We start from the raw sequence: 15,656 nt of genomic DNA, 5'->3' as shown, positions 1-15,656 counted from the left end.
CACCGACGTGGTGCGTTTGTGAAATGTACATATTTGATGCGTGTGCTATTTGTTTTTGTATTTGATTTTCTGCCACATGTACTTGCTTAGCCAGGTGGGGGTGCAATGCAAGGCAGGCCCATTGGGTGTCATCATAATCATAATATATATTAACCTGAGAAATTTCAGACCATTCATTTTAAGCAAAGAACATTTCTGATACACTTTTTGGTTGGCCAGATGGTGGCGCTATGTTAGGCATGAAAATTACACATGTGAATATCATCACAATAATGATATCCAAATTGTTTGTAAACTTTCAGATCAATCACTTAAGGCATTGTCCATTTCTGACACATTTACTGCTTGACCAGGTGGTGGCGCTATGCCAGGCAGGCCCATTGGGTGTCTGGATATCATCATAATCTTAATATCTATTAACCTGAAAAGTTTCAGACCATTTATTCAAAGCATAGAGCATTTCTGGCACATTTCCTGCTTGGCCAGAAGGTGGCGCTATGCTAGGCCTGTGAATTTACGCATGTGAATATCATCACAATAATGATATCCAATATTTTATAAAGTTTCAGATCAATCACTTAAGGCATTGTCCATTTCTGGCACATTTCCTACTTGGCCAGGGGGTGGCGCTATGTCAGGCAGGCCCATTGGGTGTCTGGATATCATCATAATCATAATATCTATTAACCTGAGAAGTTTCAGACCATTCATTCAATGCACTGTGATTATATGACACATTTCCAGTTTATATGGTGAGATATTAAAATCATGACATATTACAACATATCAAAAATCCCTTCGCAATTTAACATCAGCAACATCTTGGCATAATGTTAGCCAAATTTCACATGAATCCGGCAAACCGTCTAGGAGGAGTATGTTAAAATTGATCATGTAACATCAATGTAATTGCCATTCTTTCTGTTGCCAGGTGGTGGCGCTATGCCAAATATACATTATGGGCATGTGAATATCATCGCTACCATGGTATTCAAAGACCTGTGAAATTTAAAACATTTCAAGCCATGCATGGTGAATTAAGACACATTTATTGTTAACGTGGAAGGGTATTAAAATTCATAGTTTCGCCATTTCATCAAATTACAACATATCAAAAAAAGCTTCACAATTTAGAATCAGAAGCATATTGGCATCATGTATACCAACTTTCACATGAATCGGATCAATCGTCTAGGAGGAGTACATTAAAATTTATCATGTCCACAATGCACAAAATCCCAATTACCTCACTTCCTGTGGGCGTGGCTAATGGCATGTTAATACAAAAGTTGATTGTTTTTGGGAGTTACACACACCCACCAAATTTGGTGTGTGTATCTAAAACTATATTCCAACCACAAGTCACAGTGATATAAGGGGGCGCTATGGAGTTCCTGGGCCAAGCCCAGTGCCAAGGCTTTTCCCCTGTGTATTCATGGTACCTCTTGACGTGTGTGCCAAATTTCATGCGTTTTCACCGATGGGAAGAATGTCTTCTGGCATCACAATTCATCACATTTTAGTCCGCACAAAATCCCAAATACCTCACTTCCTGTTGGGCGTGGCTAATGCATTGTACATACAAAAGTTGTTCATCTTGGGGAGATACACATACCTACCGAATTTGATGCGTCTAGCTGAAAGTATGTGCCAACCACTGCCTCAATCACCTAAGGGGGCGCTACTGAGTCCCTGGGCCACGCCCAGGGCCAAGCTCTTGTACCTAACTGCTTTGCGTGACACCTGATATGTGTGCCAAATTTCAAGCGTTTTCGACCATGTTAACCACCTCAAAAAAGGAAAACGCTCTGAGACAAAGTTAATATAATAATAATAATAATAATAATAATAATAAATATAGCCGCAAGCGGCAATGGCGGGCCCGAGCACCTGCGGGCCGCAACCCGTGACATGTCGGAATCCACCAAAGCACCGACGTGGTGCGTTTGTGAAATGTACATGTTTAATGCGTGTGCTAGTTGTTTTTGTATTTTATTTTCTGCCACATTTACTCGCTTGGCCAGGTGGGGGCGTAATGCAAGGCAGGCCCATTGGGTGTCATCATAATCATAATATATATTAACCTGAGAAATTTCAGACCATTCATTTTAAGCAAAGAACATTTCTGATACACTTTTTGGTTGGCCAGATGGTGGCGCTATGTTAGGCATGAAAATTACACATGTGAATACCATCACAATAATGATATCCAAAATGTTTGTAAACTTTCAGATCAATCACTTAAGGCATTGTCCATTTCTGGCACATTTACTGCTTGACCAGGTGGTGGCGCTATGCCAGGCAGGCCCATTGGGTGTCTGGATATCATCATAATCATAATATCTATTAACCTGAAAAGTTTCAGACCATTTATTCAAAGCATAGAGCATTTCTGGCACATTTCCTGCTTGGCCAGAAGGTGGCGCTATGCTAGGCCTGTGAATGACGCATGTGAATATCATCACAATAATGATATCCAATATTTTATAAAGTTTCAGATCAATCACTTAAGGCATTGTCCATTTCTGGCACATTTCCTGCTTGGCCAGGTGGTGGCGCTATGCCAGGCAGGCCATTGGGTGTCTGGATATCATCATAATCATGATATCTATTAACCTGAGAAGTTTCAGACCATTCATTCAATGCACTGTGATTTATGGCACATTTCCTGTTTATGTGGTGAGATATTAAAATCATATCAAATATATTACAACATTCAAAAATCCCTTCACAATTTAACATCAGCGACATCTTGGCATAATGTTTGCCAAATTTCAAATGAATCTGACAAACCGTCTAGGAGGAGTATGTTCAAATTGATCATGTGACATCAGTATAATTGTCATTCTTTCTGTTGCCAGTTGGTGGCGCTATGCCAAACATGCATTATGGGCATGTGAATATTATCATTAACATGGTCTTCAATGACCTGTGAAATTTAAAACATTTCAAGTCATGCATGGTGAATTATGACACATTTATTGTTTATGTGGAAGGGTATTAAAATTAATAATTTCGCCATTTCGTCAAATTGCAACATATCAAAAAAAAACTTCACAATTTATAATCAGGAACATCTCGGCATCATGTATACCAACTTTGACATGAATCGGATCAACCGTCTAGGAGGAGTATGTTAAAATTGATCATGTCCACAACGCACAAAATCTCAATTACCTCACTTCCTGTGGGCGTGGCTAATGGCATGTTAATACAAAAGTTGTTTGTTTTTGGGAGTTACATACACCCACCAAATTTGGTGTGTGTATCTAAAACTATATGCCAACCACAAGTCACTGTGACGTAAGGGGGCGCTATGGAGTTCCTGGGCAACGCCCAGTGCCAAGCCTTTATCCCTGTCTATTCACTGTACCACTTGATGTGTGTGCTAAATTTCATGCGTTTTCGACCATGTTAACCACCTCAAAATATATGCCAACCACGGGATCAGTCACCTAAGGGGGCGCTAGTGAGTCTCTGGGCCACACCCGAGGTCAAGCTCTTGTACCTAACTGCGTTGCGTGACACCTGACGTGTGTGCCAAATTTCAAGAATTTTCGCCCATGTTAACCACCTCAAAAACAGGAAAGCAAAAAAGTGGAATAACAATAATAATAATAATAATAATAATAATAATAATAATCCTTACAAAAACAATAGGGCCTTGCGCCCTTCGGTGCTCGGGCCCTAATAATAATCCTTACAAAAACAATAGGGCCTTGCGCCCTTCGGTGCTCGGGCCCTAATAATAATAATAATAATAATAATAATCCTTACAAAAACAATAGGGCATTGCGCCCTTCGGTGCTCGGGCCCTAATAATAATAATAATAATAATCCTTACAAAAACAATAGGGCCTTGCGCCCTTCTGTGCTCGGGCCCTAATAATAATAATAATAATAATCCTTACAAAAACAATAGGGCCTTGCGCCCTTCGGTGCTCGGGCCCTAATAATCCTTACAAAAACAATAGGGCCTTGCGCCCTTCGGTGCTCGGGCCCTAATAATAATCCTTACAAAAACAATAGGGCCTTGCGCCCTTCGGTGCTCGGGCCCTAATAATAATAGTGAAAAATAATAATCCTTACAAAAACAATAGGGCCTTGCGCCCTTCGGTGCTCGGGCCCTAATAATAGTGAAAAATAATAATCCTTACAAAAACAATAGGGCCTTGCACCCTTCGGTGCTCGGGCCCTAATAATGCCAAAATAGTAATAAATAAAAGGACAAACTACCAAACACAAACTTAACTCAATATAAGAAACAAAAGGAAAAACAGCCACTGATGGTGCAGATTTGATGTTATATGGGAGGCTGTTCCAAAGCTTGGGTGCTCTAACTGCAAATGATCGGTCACCCCTAGTTGACAGTTTACTTTCTGGAACAACTAAAAGTCTCAGGCTGGAGGATCTGAGGGGCCGAGCCGGACAGTAGGGGGTTAATACATCTTTTAAATAGTCAGGTGCCAAACCATGTGACTCTTTATAGGTTATAAGGAGGATTTTAAAATCAATCCTAAAACAGTGAATAGTGGCCAGAACTGGGGTGATGTGTTCCCTAAATTTAGTCTTTGTCAAAAGTCTAGTTGCTGAGTTCTGAACAGTCTGTAAACGAGAGATGGATTGACGATTTAGACAGGTGAATTAAGGCGTTGCAGTAATCAAGTCTAGATTAAACAAATGCAAAAAGCATTGAACTGATTTTGGAAATGTTTTTCAGTTGATAATAACAGGACTTGACAGGAGTTTTACATGTTGGTCAAATTTTAAATCTGTATCGAATAAAACCCCTACGTTTCTAGAAGTAGTTATTTGAGGCTAAATTTCCAGAGTATGACTATAGACTGTATCCTTAAAGCATGGTGGACCCCGACAGAGCCAAAAATCTGACATGTAGCAGAGAACATGCCAACATTTCAATGTTCACTGTTGGCTATTGAAATCAATTAGCTAGCCCAGGGGTGGGCCAACTTTTTGGCTCAAGGGCCACATTGGCTTTTAAAAATTGGCCGGCGGGCCGCACAACAACCAGCCCCCCCCCAACGACACACACACACACACAAAAATATATTTTTTTTGTAGCCTATAATTTAGTATCAAAAGTATTTGTTTTAAAATATTAATTGCTTAAAAAATACTGCTAATTTGATGCTGTTGAACAAATGTAGGCTATACATTGTGTACTGTCGCTTTATCGTTTTTAAATTCACGTAATTCACGTTTATTTCTCAATGATCTTCTGCCTGCTCCGCTATAGTGCTGTACCTGCTGTGCCCTAGTGTTAATTTCGTCAGACGAGACGAGAGGAAATATGTTCGTCAACAACCTTTTTTTTCATGACTAAGACAAGACGATGACGAGACGGCAGTAATGTCCTGAAACAATGACTAAGACTATCTTAAGATGCATTATTGTTGACGAAAAAAGACGAGACTAAAATGTTTTGCATGAAATAAAAACTAAGATAAAATCTCTCTTCATTTTCGTCTACAAAATGAGAAGACAGAATATCTAGCTGTTACGTTTTCAAAATATTCCGAATGAGTTCATACGCAACAGCTTTCCTGTAGGCTAGTCTACGTGCTGTTGCTGCAACCCTGTGGCTGCAACACGAAACTACATGGAACAAGAACACTGGAGATTTTCTGCCAGAGTTAGCAAGCTAACTACCTAAGCTTTATGCAACAATGCTACATACCCAGAAGTTGAAGCTTCTCTCATACAAATTAACATCCCCCAGAATGTCCATACGAAAATGTTCATCATGTAATCTCAACTATTTAACTAGTTAGACTGATGATGCAAAGTTTGCTAGCAAGTAAGCTAATATGGAAAGTTCGCTAGCAAGTTAGCTATGGCTAAGATGGAGAGTCTGTTTGGGGAATGTGTTGTGTTTGGGTGCATATCGCCATCTAGCGAGGCGGAGTAAAACATTAATACTTTGGTCTACGACAGTGTTTCTCAAACTTTTTCAGTTTCAGGACCACTTAACTAACCCTAGCTAAAAAAAAAAAAGATTAGACCTACTTCAACAGTAGCCTATAATTAGTCTACACTATAGGCCTACTCACTGAACCACCTTGCTTATTGTCTTTGCACTTTGCTTATTGTGTGGATTCATACTGTATGATTTAAACTGGCATATCTTACATAGACAGTGTTGCAGAACTGTTTTTACATACAAGTTGGTTCAATATTGCAAACAACTCAACTATATTATATTTTACCACGTCTGCTCGCGGACCACTTGGGATAGTTTGCGGACCACCAGTGACAGTGGTCCAGTCAAATCTTTTACTGTCTATGGTCAAATCCCAGCCGAGCTATAACTGTAGCTTGACTTACCTGTGCATGTAAACATACTGACTGACAAAAAATCTGAATGAGTAATTATAACAGACGAGTAGCCCTGTGGACACACAATATTGTTGGAAAATTGAGATGTGTGAAACACTATTTGACTCAAATGGTAATCAGAAATAATTTGTTATAAAAAAAGACTAAAATGTGTTGACTAAAACTGACTAAGACTAAGATACCTTTAGTTTTCTTTTGACTAAAACTAAACTAAAATGACGAGACTTTTAGTCGACTAAAACTTGACTAACAAAAATGATATTTGAATGACTAAATATGACAAAGACTAAAAAGGACATTTTGTCACAAGACTAAGACTAAGACTAAATTAAAAATAGGCGACAAAATTAACACTACTGTGCCCTCTCACAGTTTTTAAATGGTCAGTAGTGGGAACCACTGTGGCCTTCATGATTTCCTTTTAAAAGTTTCTTATAAGAACATATAAATTATCAACAATGACAAGCCAGCTGGAACCTGCCGCTCTCTCTCCTTCTCGTGAGCGCAGACGCGTTCCCAATTAAATGGAGTAGCATAACGTTCACGTTAGATTTGCTGCAAAGGAGATAACTAAGAGTAGGCCTATCATCTCTATTTAACATGATGTTTTGACATTGACATTGTAAACGTCCTCTAAGGAGTTTGCAGTACAGCTAACCAACGCAGAAAGAAAAATAGCGAGCAGCCTGATAACCAAATTAAATGCTCAGTGGGCCGGATGAAAGTGCTTGGTGGGCCGGATCCGGCCTGTGGGCCACAGTTTGCCCACCCCTGAGCTAGCCTGTATCCTGTATATAGCCTGTATTGACCAGCATTTACCATAAAAGACCCATCTTGTAATGTTACGCTTTTTAGCTGCAATTGTGTCTTTTTATAACTTTTGAGGCATCTGTTGCCTAATGGTTAGAGTGGTTGACTTTTAACCAAAAAGTTGCCAGTTCGATCCGTGTATCCATAGGAAAAGGTGTATATGTAATATTTAATGTTATTGAGTTTCCAAACATTAATTTGTCGCACATTCATTCATTCTTTTTAAAAATAAGCTATACTTTCAGTGCATATATTGGGCTTTTGTATGTGGGTGCAGGTGCAGAGAGGTGGCCATCCTACTGTCTCTGAAGTGCATGCACTGCGGACCTTGTTTGCTGGATCAATGCTCGGACTGAAGAGTCTGTATACAGATCACAAGGTAGTGTTTAAACTTGTTGTTTGTTGTCCTCAATCATTAGATGTAAATTAATGTATTATTCCTCTACTTTATTTTGTGTTCCAGAAACAGCTATGCTCTCTACTCTTTCTTACTTCCAACCTCCCATCTTTTCTGATTGGCCAGCGATTGAATAATCATGCCATAGAGTTAATGCGCCTGGACAGAGCCTTGTCACAACTTGGGCTCCACCAACTCAGTGATGCAGAGATTAAACAGGTTAGTGGGATAGTGTAATGGTTTTAAAAGGATTTGAAAGTCTAAAGCCTTGAGCATATTTCTGCAGATACAGTTTGGATGACTCAAATTTAGCCACCACCACCGGTTGTATGGCCTCTCCACGCTGCACCCAAAGGATGAGTGTACAGAATTTTCCATATTGTTTGTGCATGTGCATCAAATTTCTTAGCCTACGAAATTAATAAAAAAGTAAATCATGCATAATTAAAAAAAAAAAACCTCAATTTAGGCGTCCGTAGGCCTACGCAATAAGGTTTCCATTACAGCACAGCGTTCAATGAATGAATGAAAGCGGATGCCTTGTCTCGCAAAAAAACAACGGATGGAAATCCAGACACTCTTTCAACTATATGAAACTAAACAGTGAACCATCAAATACCCCCCAGATTTCAGTGCCCATCAGTCCAAACATTTAGCAACATAATCAAACAGTCCAAACGTAAATTAAATCCCAAACCAAACCGAATATCTTCTGCTTTTGATAGCCTACCGGTATGACACTGCCAACGAAACGCATGTCTCACAATAAAAGATAAAACTTTTAGAAAACTCAGCCATAGGTTATTTTGAGAATGAGGACTTTCTCATCAGCATTGTCCTAACCGTTAAAACAAGGCAGATATGATGAGGCATTGCAACAATGTTTACAGAGATACACTGTAAGGTTTGCTGCAAAGATTATGCTGACTGTTACAATTGACTGTTACAATTGACTGACACTCACACACACACATTATCAAAATCATACGCTGGACGCTTTAGGCTTTAGTCTTTCTACATGGGTTTAGTTAATGATCGGGCTGTAATAAGACGACACTTTGGTTGGTGTAAACTGGGACATTTTAGCGTTCCGACAGGCTTTTGTAGGGACTCGGGACACGCAACTCAAAATGTTATTTTAAACGTGCATATTTTTTTCTCTCTCGCTCTCTCGGAGGTAGCCTGCCGAGCATTTGCTCTGCTGCTGGCTTGTTCCTCCACATCGCCCAACATTTTTGATTGTATTGCATTCTCCACATTTTTAGCTAAATTTTCATGTGCCACATCAGCATTTTTGTCCAGTGAATCTTTTGTAAATTGCTTTACATTTACCGTCGGGCCCTTGGCCGCCTTTCTTATCGTCCAGTTCGCCTCAGCTTGCCACATTCACTTCTTCTCCGACTTCATTAAGATTCCCAGTAGAATTCTCAATCTTTTTCGTCTTACATAGTCTGTCTGTTCTTGGTCTTGGATTTTGTGAAATTAATTTCTAAATAACAACTTATACTTATAATAACGACTTATAGTCTGGTGCGACTTACTGTAATCTTCCCACAATTTCAATATTACATCATATCCTGAATTGTTGTTACATGTCATCAGAAGTTGTTGCTAGATGTAGTAGATGCCACGGGCGTTAATCACAACAAATTTTCCAAGAATTCTCCATGCATTCATATCAGACGAGTGGTAAAAAAAGTTTACAAACATTTCGCTGCTGCTGGACATTAGTTACATTTTGGACATGGTATGCTGTCAACTTGTTGGGCATCAGACATGGGAATATGTAAACATGTGTGACCAAATATAATATAATGTGTGATTCAAATAATGATGTGATGTTAATGTTCGCAAACAGACATTTTTGAAAACATTACTATGAAGAACAGAATATGTGGCCACAAGATTGAATGTCACACAAAACAATTATTGTTTTAATTTTACAATCCTTATTAACTCCCTTAGTCTTGAGCAAGAAAGACTTGAGGCTCATATTTCTAGTGACTACTGTACACTGCAAACAAATATGAGTCCACTTTTGAACTATTTGTGATTTGGCCGCTTAAGTTTTGGTTTGGTCCATTTACATGAAGAAAGAAATTCAATCAAGTTGCCCCCTGAAATGTGAAATGATATTGAGTTTTTAAGAGAAAATATGTCTCTTTTCACAGGCATGTTACATGAGGGGGATAAATGGTTACTCTTTGAGTTCAACTCAGTGTAGAGAGTGGCTTGCCCAGTGGCTCCAGTTTTCCGTCCATCTCAGAGGTTTGTCTCACATTTACCATATGTCAATGCAGATCCAGTAAAACTGTACTGAACTGAATAATCAATACATACTGTAATATGTTATCCATATAACTGCTGGACGACAAGTATTTTCTTAATGAAGTTAAAAAGCCTTCCAAGACAATGATCCTCACCAGGGAGTTTGGAAAATCACATAATCAACACCTCTGGCACCATTTCCATTTATGTATGAGCTAAAATGTTGTCAACGAATTTTGTCTTGTGGTATTTTCTGCGATGCTAAACATTGTTTTAATGTCTAATGTGATGTGATGCCTATGTGTGATGTTAACTTCACTGCTGAACTGAGCTTCTCATTGAGCGAGTTGAGTCAGCTTGTACTACCATTCTTTCATATACATAGTATTCAGCTGCAAAAAATAAATAAAAAGGTCATAAAATAACTAAAGGTCACAAAAAGGTAAAAGAAAGAAATAAAAGTAAAAAACACTGAATGCAAGTATTAAAGAATGACAGAAAAATATTAAATAATATAAATAGAATAAAATAAAAGTACAGTGGTAAACTGGTTCTGAGGGATTGAGCAGTGGACACAGGTCACACAGGATTGCGGGTTCAACAAAAAAGCAGTTTATTCAACCAAAAGTTACTTTACAAAAGAAAATCAATTAATTTTAAACCAAGCCTAACCCTAACTAAACAGAATACATCACCTTCCAATGTGAACGAACAAAAAGGGGGACCCATCAAAATCAATTAACTCATAGAAAAAAACAAAACATTAAAAAAGATTAAAGATAGAGATATTTAAAGATGAAATCTTTTTCTCTAGATAAATAAAAATAAATTTGTAAATAAATACAAAGTAATCCCAAACATTAAAGGCACTCTAAGCGATGTTGGGTAACGTCACTTCTGTTGACGTTTCAACAAAACAGAGAGCTAGCTCGCTACTCCCTCCCCCTCCCTTCCGTGAGATTGAAACTCTCCCAAATGCACATGTTGTTGGTGATTGGCTGGAACAGTTTGTTATGTTTTTATGGTCCAGGCTGGACCAAATTGTTTTTGTTGCTGTTTTTGGAGCTTGGGCTGTCCACAGAGACCGCATTTCTTTACAGTTGTATTCAGGGCACAGGCAGCTAGCAGATGGTGAGTTGATGTTTGCAGCATGTGACAAAAAATGTTTTAGCTTAGAAACCTCGTAACATCACTCAGCGCATTTAAGCTTCAAACAATAAGTACAAAAGATTCCTCTATCTATGGAAAAGACAGTATAGTTGACATGGTTATAGCAAACTTAACCAGGCGACACAAGCAGGACCCAACAATGCAATGCACACAGCTCCTTGGAGAGTCGGCTGCACTCTCAGAGAAACGCTGCGAACACCATGGTAAATAAAACAAATAACGCTAAATAGTGAATTTAAACAAACTTACAAGTAACAGAACTTAATCGATAAGATGTGTGCACAGATGTGTTAAGCCCATTCTAATTTCGGTACTTCAGTACCGATGACATTCAGTCTAATAACTCCGCCATGCCTCAACCGATTTTATTAATGAAAACTTCCTCATAAACATAACATCCTAGGCTTTCTGGTGATATATATATATATAATTGTTTAAGGGATTTGTGGCGCAAATTTCTTTTACTATGTGAGAGAAAAATCAAGAGTTGACGTCTCCTTCAGCCAGAGGAAAAACAGCAGGAAGCATGCATGTCTAATCTCCATGTCATCTGAAGGAAAAACTGCCTCCTCGTCTCGATAAAATTCACTCCCGTGCTTCATGAATCCCAACTTTGTCAAGTACACCAAATCGGTATTTTATTCTCAAATAAATCTGTTATTCTGTCAAAATATGCAGCACAATTTACAGTTTGTAGCCAAATTGCTTAGCTTGCTGCCTTGCTTAGCTATTTGTAAAACATCTGTCATGAATGACAACGTTAATTTTACCGATATGAGGACTGTGTTGATCACCGATGGTGTAACGTAAGGGTTTTATTTATTGACTGTTGTTTTCATGAATGCATGACTGAAGATTTGTGATAAATGTGTCAAAGTATTGTTTAGCTTTGAGGCTGTCAGGTTGCCTGTGATTATGAGGATGCTGGGTGGCTAAATGTTGCCAAAGCAAAGGAAACACATTTTTCACATTTAGGTAAGTCACATGACATTAATCGCTTAACATTCTGACCCCCTCAATTTATCTATACCGTTTTTGGTGGATGCAATTAAAGACAATCTGTCAAAACTTATCAGATTTTGTGAGATCCATTGTCACATTTATCTAGAAGAAGATAACACTCACCGCTGCCACCAAATGAGGGATCGAGCAGTAGACACAGGCACACAGGATTACAGCTTCAACAAAAATGGTTTATTCACCAAAAGTTACAAATACATAAATGTTATTATTTTATTTCTTTATAAATGAATTTAATTATTTTTTATTTATTAAATAATAAAGAAATTAATATTTTGGGAAAAAAAACTGTGCTAAAAAATAAGGGTAATTAAACAGAAGACATCACCCTCCAATGTGAAAAGGAGGACAAACACAAACTGACTAAACCAATAATAACTGAAAGGGGAACCCATCAAAATTGATTAACCGTTCAACAAAACACATTAAAGTAACAACACATTAAAAAAAGATAACTACATAACTATAAATTATTACAATAAATAAATAAATAAATACATATTATAAGAATTATATATAAGAATCTCTATATATATATACTAAGAATAGAAATTCTAAAATAAATGCAAAGTAGTCCCAAAAAAGAACACAGAATTTATAACACAGAAAAGTCCATCTAAAAAAATGTGTTAATTAGTCAATAATATACTTGGATAGGGCTTTACAATGTATGAAGTAATTTAATTTCCAGCCTACAGTAATTTTAAAAACATTTCAAAACAGCTGCATCCTGCTGTAGGCTATTTTGTAAAAGCAAATAACCTAAAATGGGTTAAATAAACAGGAATGTCAACCATAATTATTTTACAATTGTGTAAGAATTATTCAAATGTAATTTGCAAAACAAATAAGTTACAATGCTCACTTTCCACTGTTTTAAAAAATATTTGCCTTTTAGCCTACATCAGATAGAGCTGGGGAGGGGACGTGGTTCTATTTTATTGTGCTCTCCTTTTCTATCCACTTTGCATTGGATTTCTGTGGGGAGGAAAATAATTTTGGCTCTCTCAGCGTTCCATTAATAGGCAAAAAGATAGGATTTACTGCAGTTACATAAATCAAGCATAAATACATGATAAAAATATGATATTATTTGACCAATTTTAAATGGTCATTTTGTGCCTGAAGTCCAACTTGAATCCACCCTTCTCATGGAATTTGAACAACACATACATGACAATTTGATCCAGATCAAAACAAAGACCAGTGATCTAATCTGATTTTAGATTATTCATTTCTCTTTGAACAATCCAATAGCCAAAATCCAATTTGATCACTTTTGAACAATGGGCCCTTGGTCTTTGTTAATCTCATATATTGATATTTAAGATTAAGAGAGACAGAGGTACTTTTAACTTTTTTTTAGTATGTAAATGCAGCTGAATTCTCCATTTCTTTTTGTCTTTTCTGTAGATTCAGAGGCATCGCTGTATTTGCACAGCATGGTTCTTCTTACAGTAAACTACCCCCAGCCCCACCATTGTTGGCATTCTTCACTCCATTCTCAGAGACTAGAGGAATATGAAGACAAAATACTATAATAATTGATTAATTAAATTAAAGGTTAATTAAAGGTAAACTATGCAGTATTGGCAATTTCCTTACTGTTTTCTCGGTTTGTGCTTCTTTTTCGCTGGCTCTGTCATGATGAATGTCTGAGAAACTCCATCGCTACCTTTTTCTAGCCGGTGCCTGGCGTGTATGTGTATTTGAATGCAGTAAAGCAATTTGTTACACTCGTTATACTTACTGACACTGAGGCCATCGGCCCGCCGGTCCACAATTGCAAGGGTGTTTTTTCCGCTCACAGGAAGCGAGACGGCCACCATTCAACCCGAAAAAAGTCATATAACTATTCCAATGACTCTGAAGCTGTTAAACGAAGGTAAATTAAGCTAAAAAACTTGCATGTTAAGCTAAAAAACCTGCATAGTGTACCTTTAACACCATTTTGCCAGCAAGTTTTTTTCTGTGTCATACTTGTTCTTGTGTTCTTGGTGTGGTAACGATTGGAAAGTAACTTGTATTTTAATGTTGGAAACATTGCCAGTTGCTAATAGGACACAAACCCTATTCTATCATGATCTCATCAAAATTGTGTTTTACAGGAAGACAATCTTTTGACCACAAACGATAAAAGAGTGTAAAAAAACAAATAAAATAACTTAAAACATAATGAGTCTAGGTGTTTTTTCCAACACATTTGTCTGCTGAAAACAAAAACCAATTAATCAAAAATGGAAATACATTATATGTAAATACCCATGTGCTTTTGAGTTGCAAATTATACTTATATAATTATTATATTGCATCATAACTGATCCTAATTATTCAGTACCTATAGTGTATGGAGGTGACCACTGTCATTTTGTATGTAAGCATTTTTGCACATTCCGACTATAAGAGAATGAATGGGGTTTCGGGAAATCATAAAAAATAATACCTGTGACAGACCTTGCATTCTTTTCCTTTCAATAAAATCAGTGTGTTTGTTGTCTCTGTGAGGACTATACAACCATATCTAAAATGTGACTGCTACGTCTCTGCTAGCAGTGAAAAAAACATTCTAGGGGCGTAAGGATGCACAAAAATCATGGTTCGGTGTGTACCTTGGTTTTGAAGTCACGGTTCAGTTAATTTTCAGTACGATAAACTTGTAGGTACTGGTAGCCTAAAATTCACTGACAATATTGCTGATGCGCAACAGAAATAGTATTTTTAAAAGGTGTCGAAGAAGTTAACTGACTAAACTGACATTTGATCCACCACCTAATATTTTTGTGTGGGAACTCAAATATGTAACATGGTCCGCACAAACTACTGTTGATAACTGTTAAAGACTTACATTAAGTACGAATGGCGACTAAATTGTGAATTTCCAGAGCGTGTTACTCCACACTCGGCAATCGACTCTTAAAGACCTCGGGATACTTCGGTTTGGCTTTAGGGACCCTCTACTCACTACCACGTAAGTGTAATGTTGTTTGGAACTGTAGAAGAGGTATAAAAATAGCGTTTTGTAGCGGCGAAAATGACATGCCCGGGTCACTTCCAGGCTAACGAGTTTTGACTAAAAACGGTAAAATCGAACTTTCTCAAAACACATCCGAATGACATGATTTTGATGTCAACTCAACGTATGTACTTCCAATCATCCGTAAATTGATCTAAAGTGCATTTTAAGATGGGGTCACAAATCCACGTACCAAGTTTGGTTTCAATCGGTGAAAGAGTTTATAATTATAGCACCCCTAGTGGTCAAAGGACACCAAATTTATTGTGTGTCCTCATGATGTGGTCCCAAGTCCACATACCAAGTTTGGTTTTGATAGGTGAAAGTGTTGCTAATTATAGTGCCCCTATTGTCAAAAGACACCAAATGTGTTATGCATCCTCAGGATGGGGTCCGAGTCTACCAAGTTTAGTTTTGATATGTGAAAGCGTTGCTGGGATATGAGCAACGGTCTGTGAGAATTCTGGTGAAGATCGGGTCAAATTTCTGTCCTGTGAAAACGTTTTAGTGTTTTTGATAAAATCCAATATGGCGGAAAATTCATCATGGTGGAAATGGTGCATTGAATTTGGGTTGGTCCAAGGATTCCAACAATACCTCATTTTTGAAAATCGGGCTAAC

General features: G+C 37.7%; 1 protein-coding gene across 2 annotated transcripts in view; it reads left to right on the top strand.

Annotated features, from left to right (window-relative positions):
* Positions 1-14,198, top strand: part of letmd1 (LETM1 domain containing 1) — a 78,207-nt gene extending 64,009 nt beyond the window's left edge. The window contains exons 6-9 of one of the 2 annotated variants that reach the window (XM_076276369.1): positions 7,445-7,546; positions 7,631-7,783; positions 9,736-9,832; positions 13,436-14,198. In XM_076276369.1, the coding sequence (XP_076132484.1) occupies positions 7,445-7,546; positions 7,631-7,783; positions 9,736-9,832; positions 13,436-13,563 (480 nt within the window). In that variant the 3' untranslated portion in view covers positions 13,564-14,198. The remainder of the gene's footprint in view (positions 1-7,444; positions 7,547-7,630; positions 7,784-9,735; positions 9,833-13,435) is intronic. The other variant, XM_076276370.1, reaches the window with a different exon arrangement.
* Positions 14,199-15,656: the final 1,458 nt, after the last annotated feature.

Source organism: Alosa pseudoharengus, unplaced genomic scaffold (genome assembly GCF_046254945.1).
Source record: "Alosa pseudoharengus isolate Yale_2024_CS ecotype anadromous, Long Island Sound unplaced genomic scaffold, YU_APseudo_1.1 YU_APseudo_1.1_scf_9, whole genome shotgun sequence".
NCBI classification, from domain to species: domain Eukaryota; kingdom Metazoa; phylum Chordata; class Actinopteri; order Clupeiformes; family Clupeidae; genus Alosa; species Alosa pseudoharengus.
The sequence above is the reverse complement of the archived record's forward strand: the minus strand, read 5'-3'. Positions and strand labels throughout refer to the sequence as shown.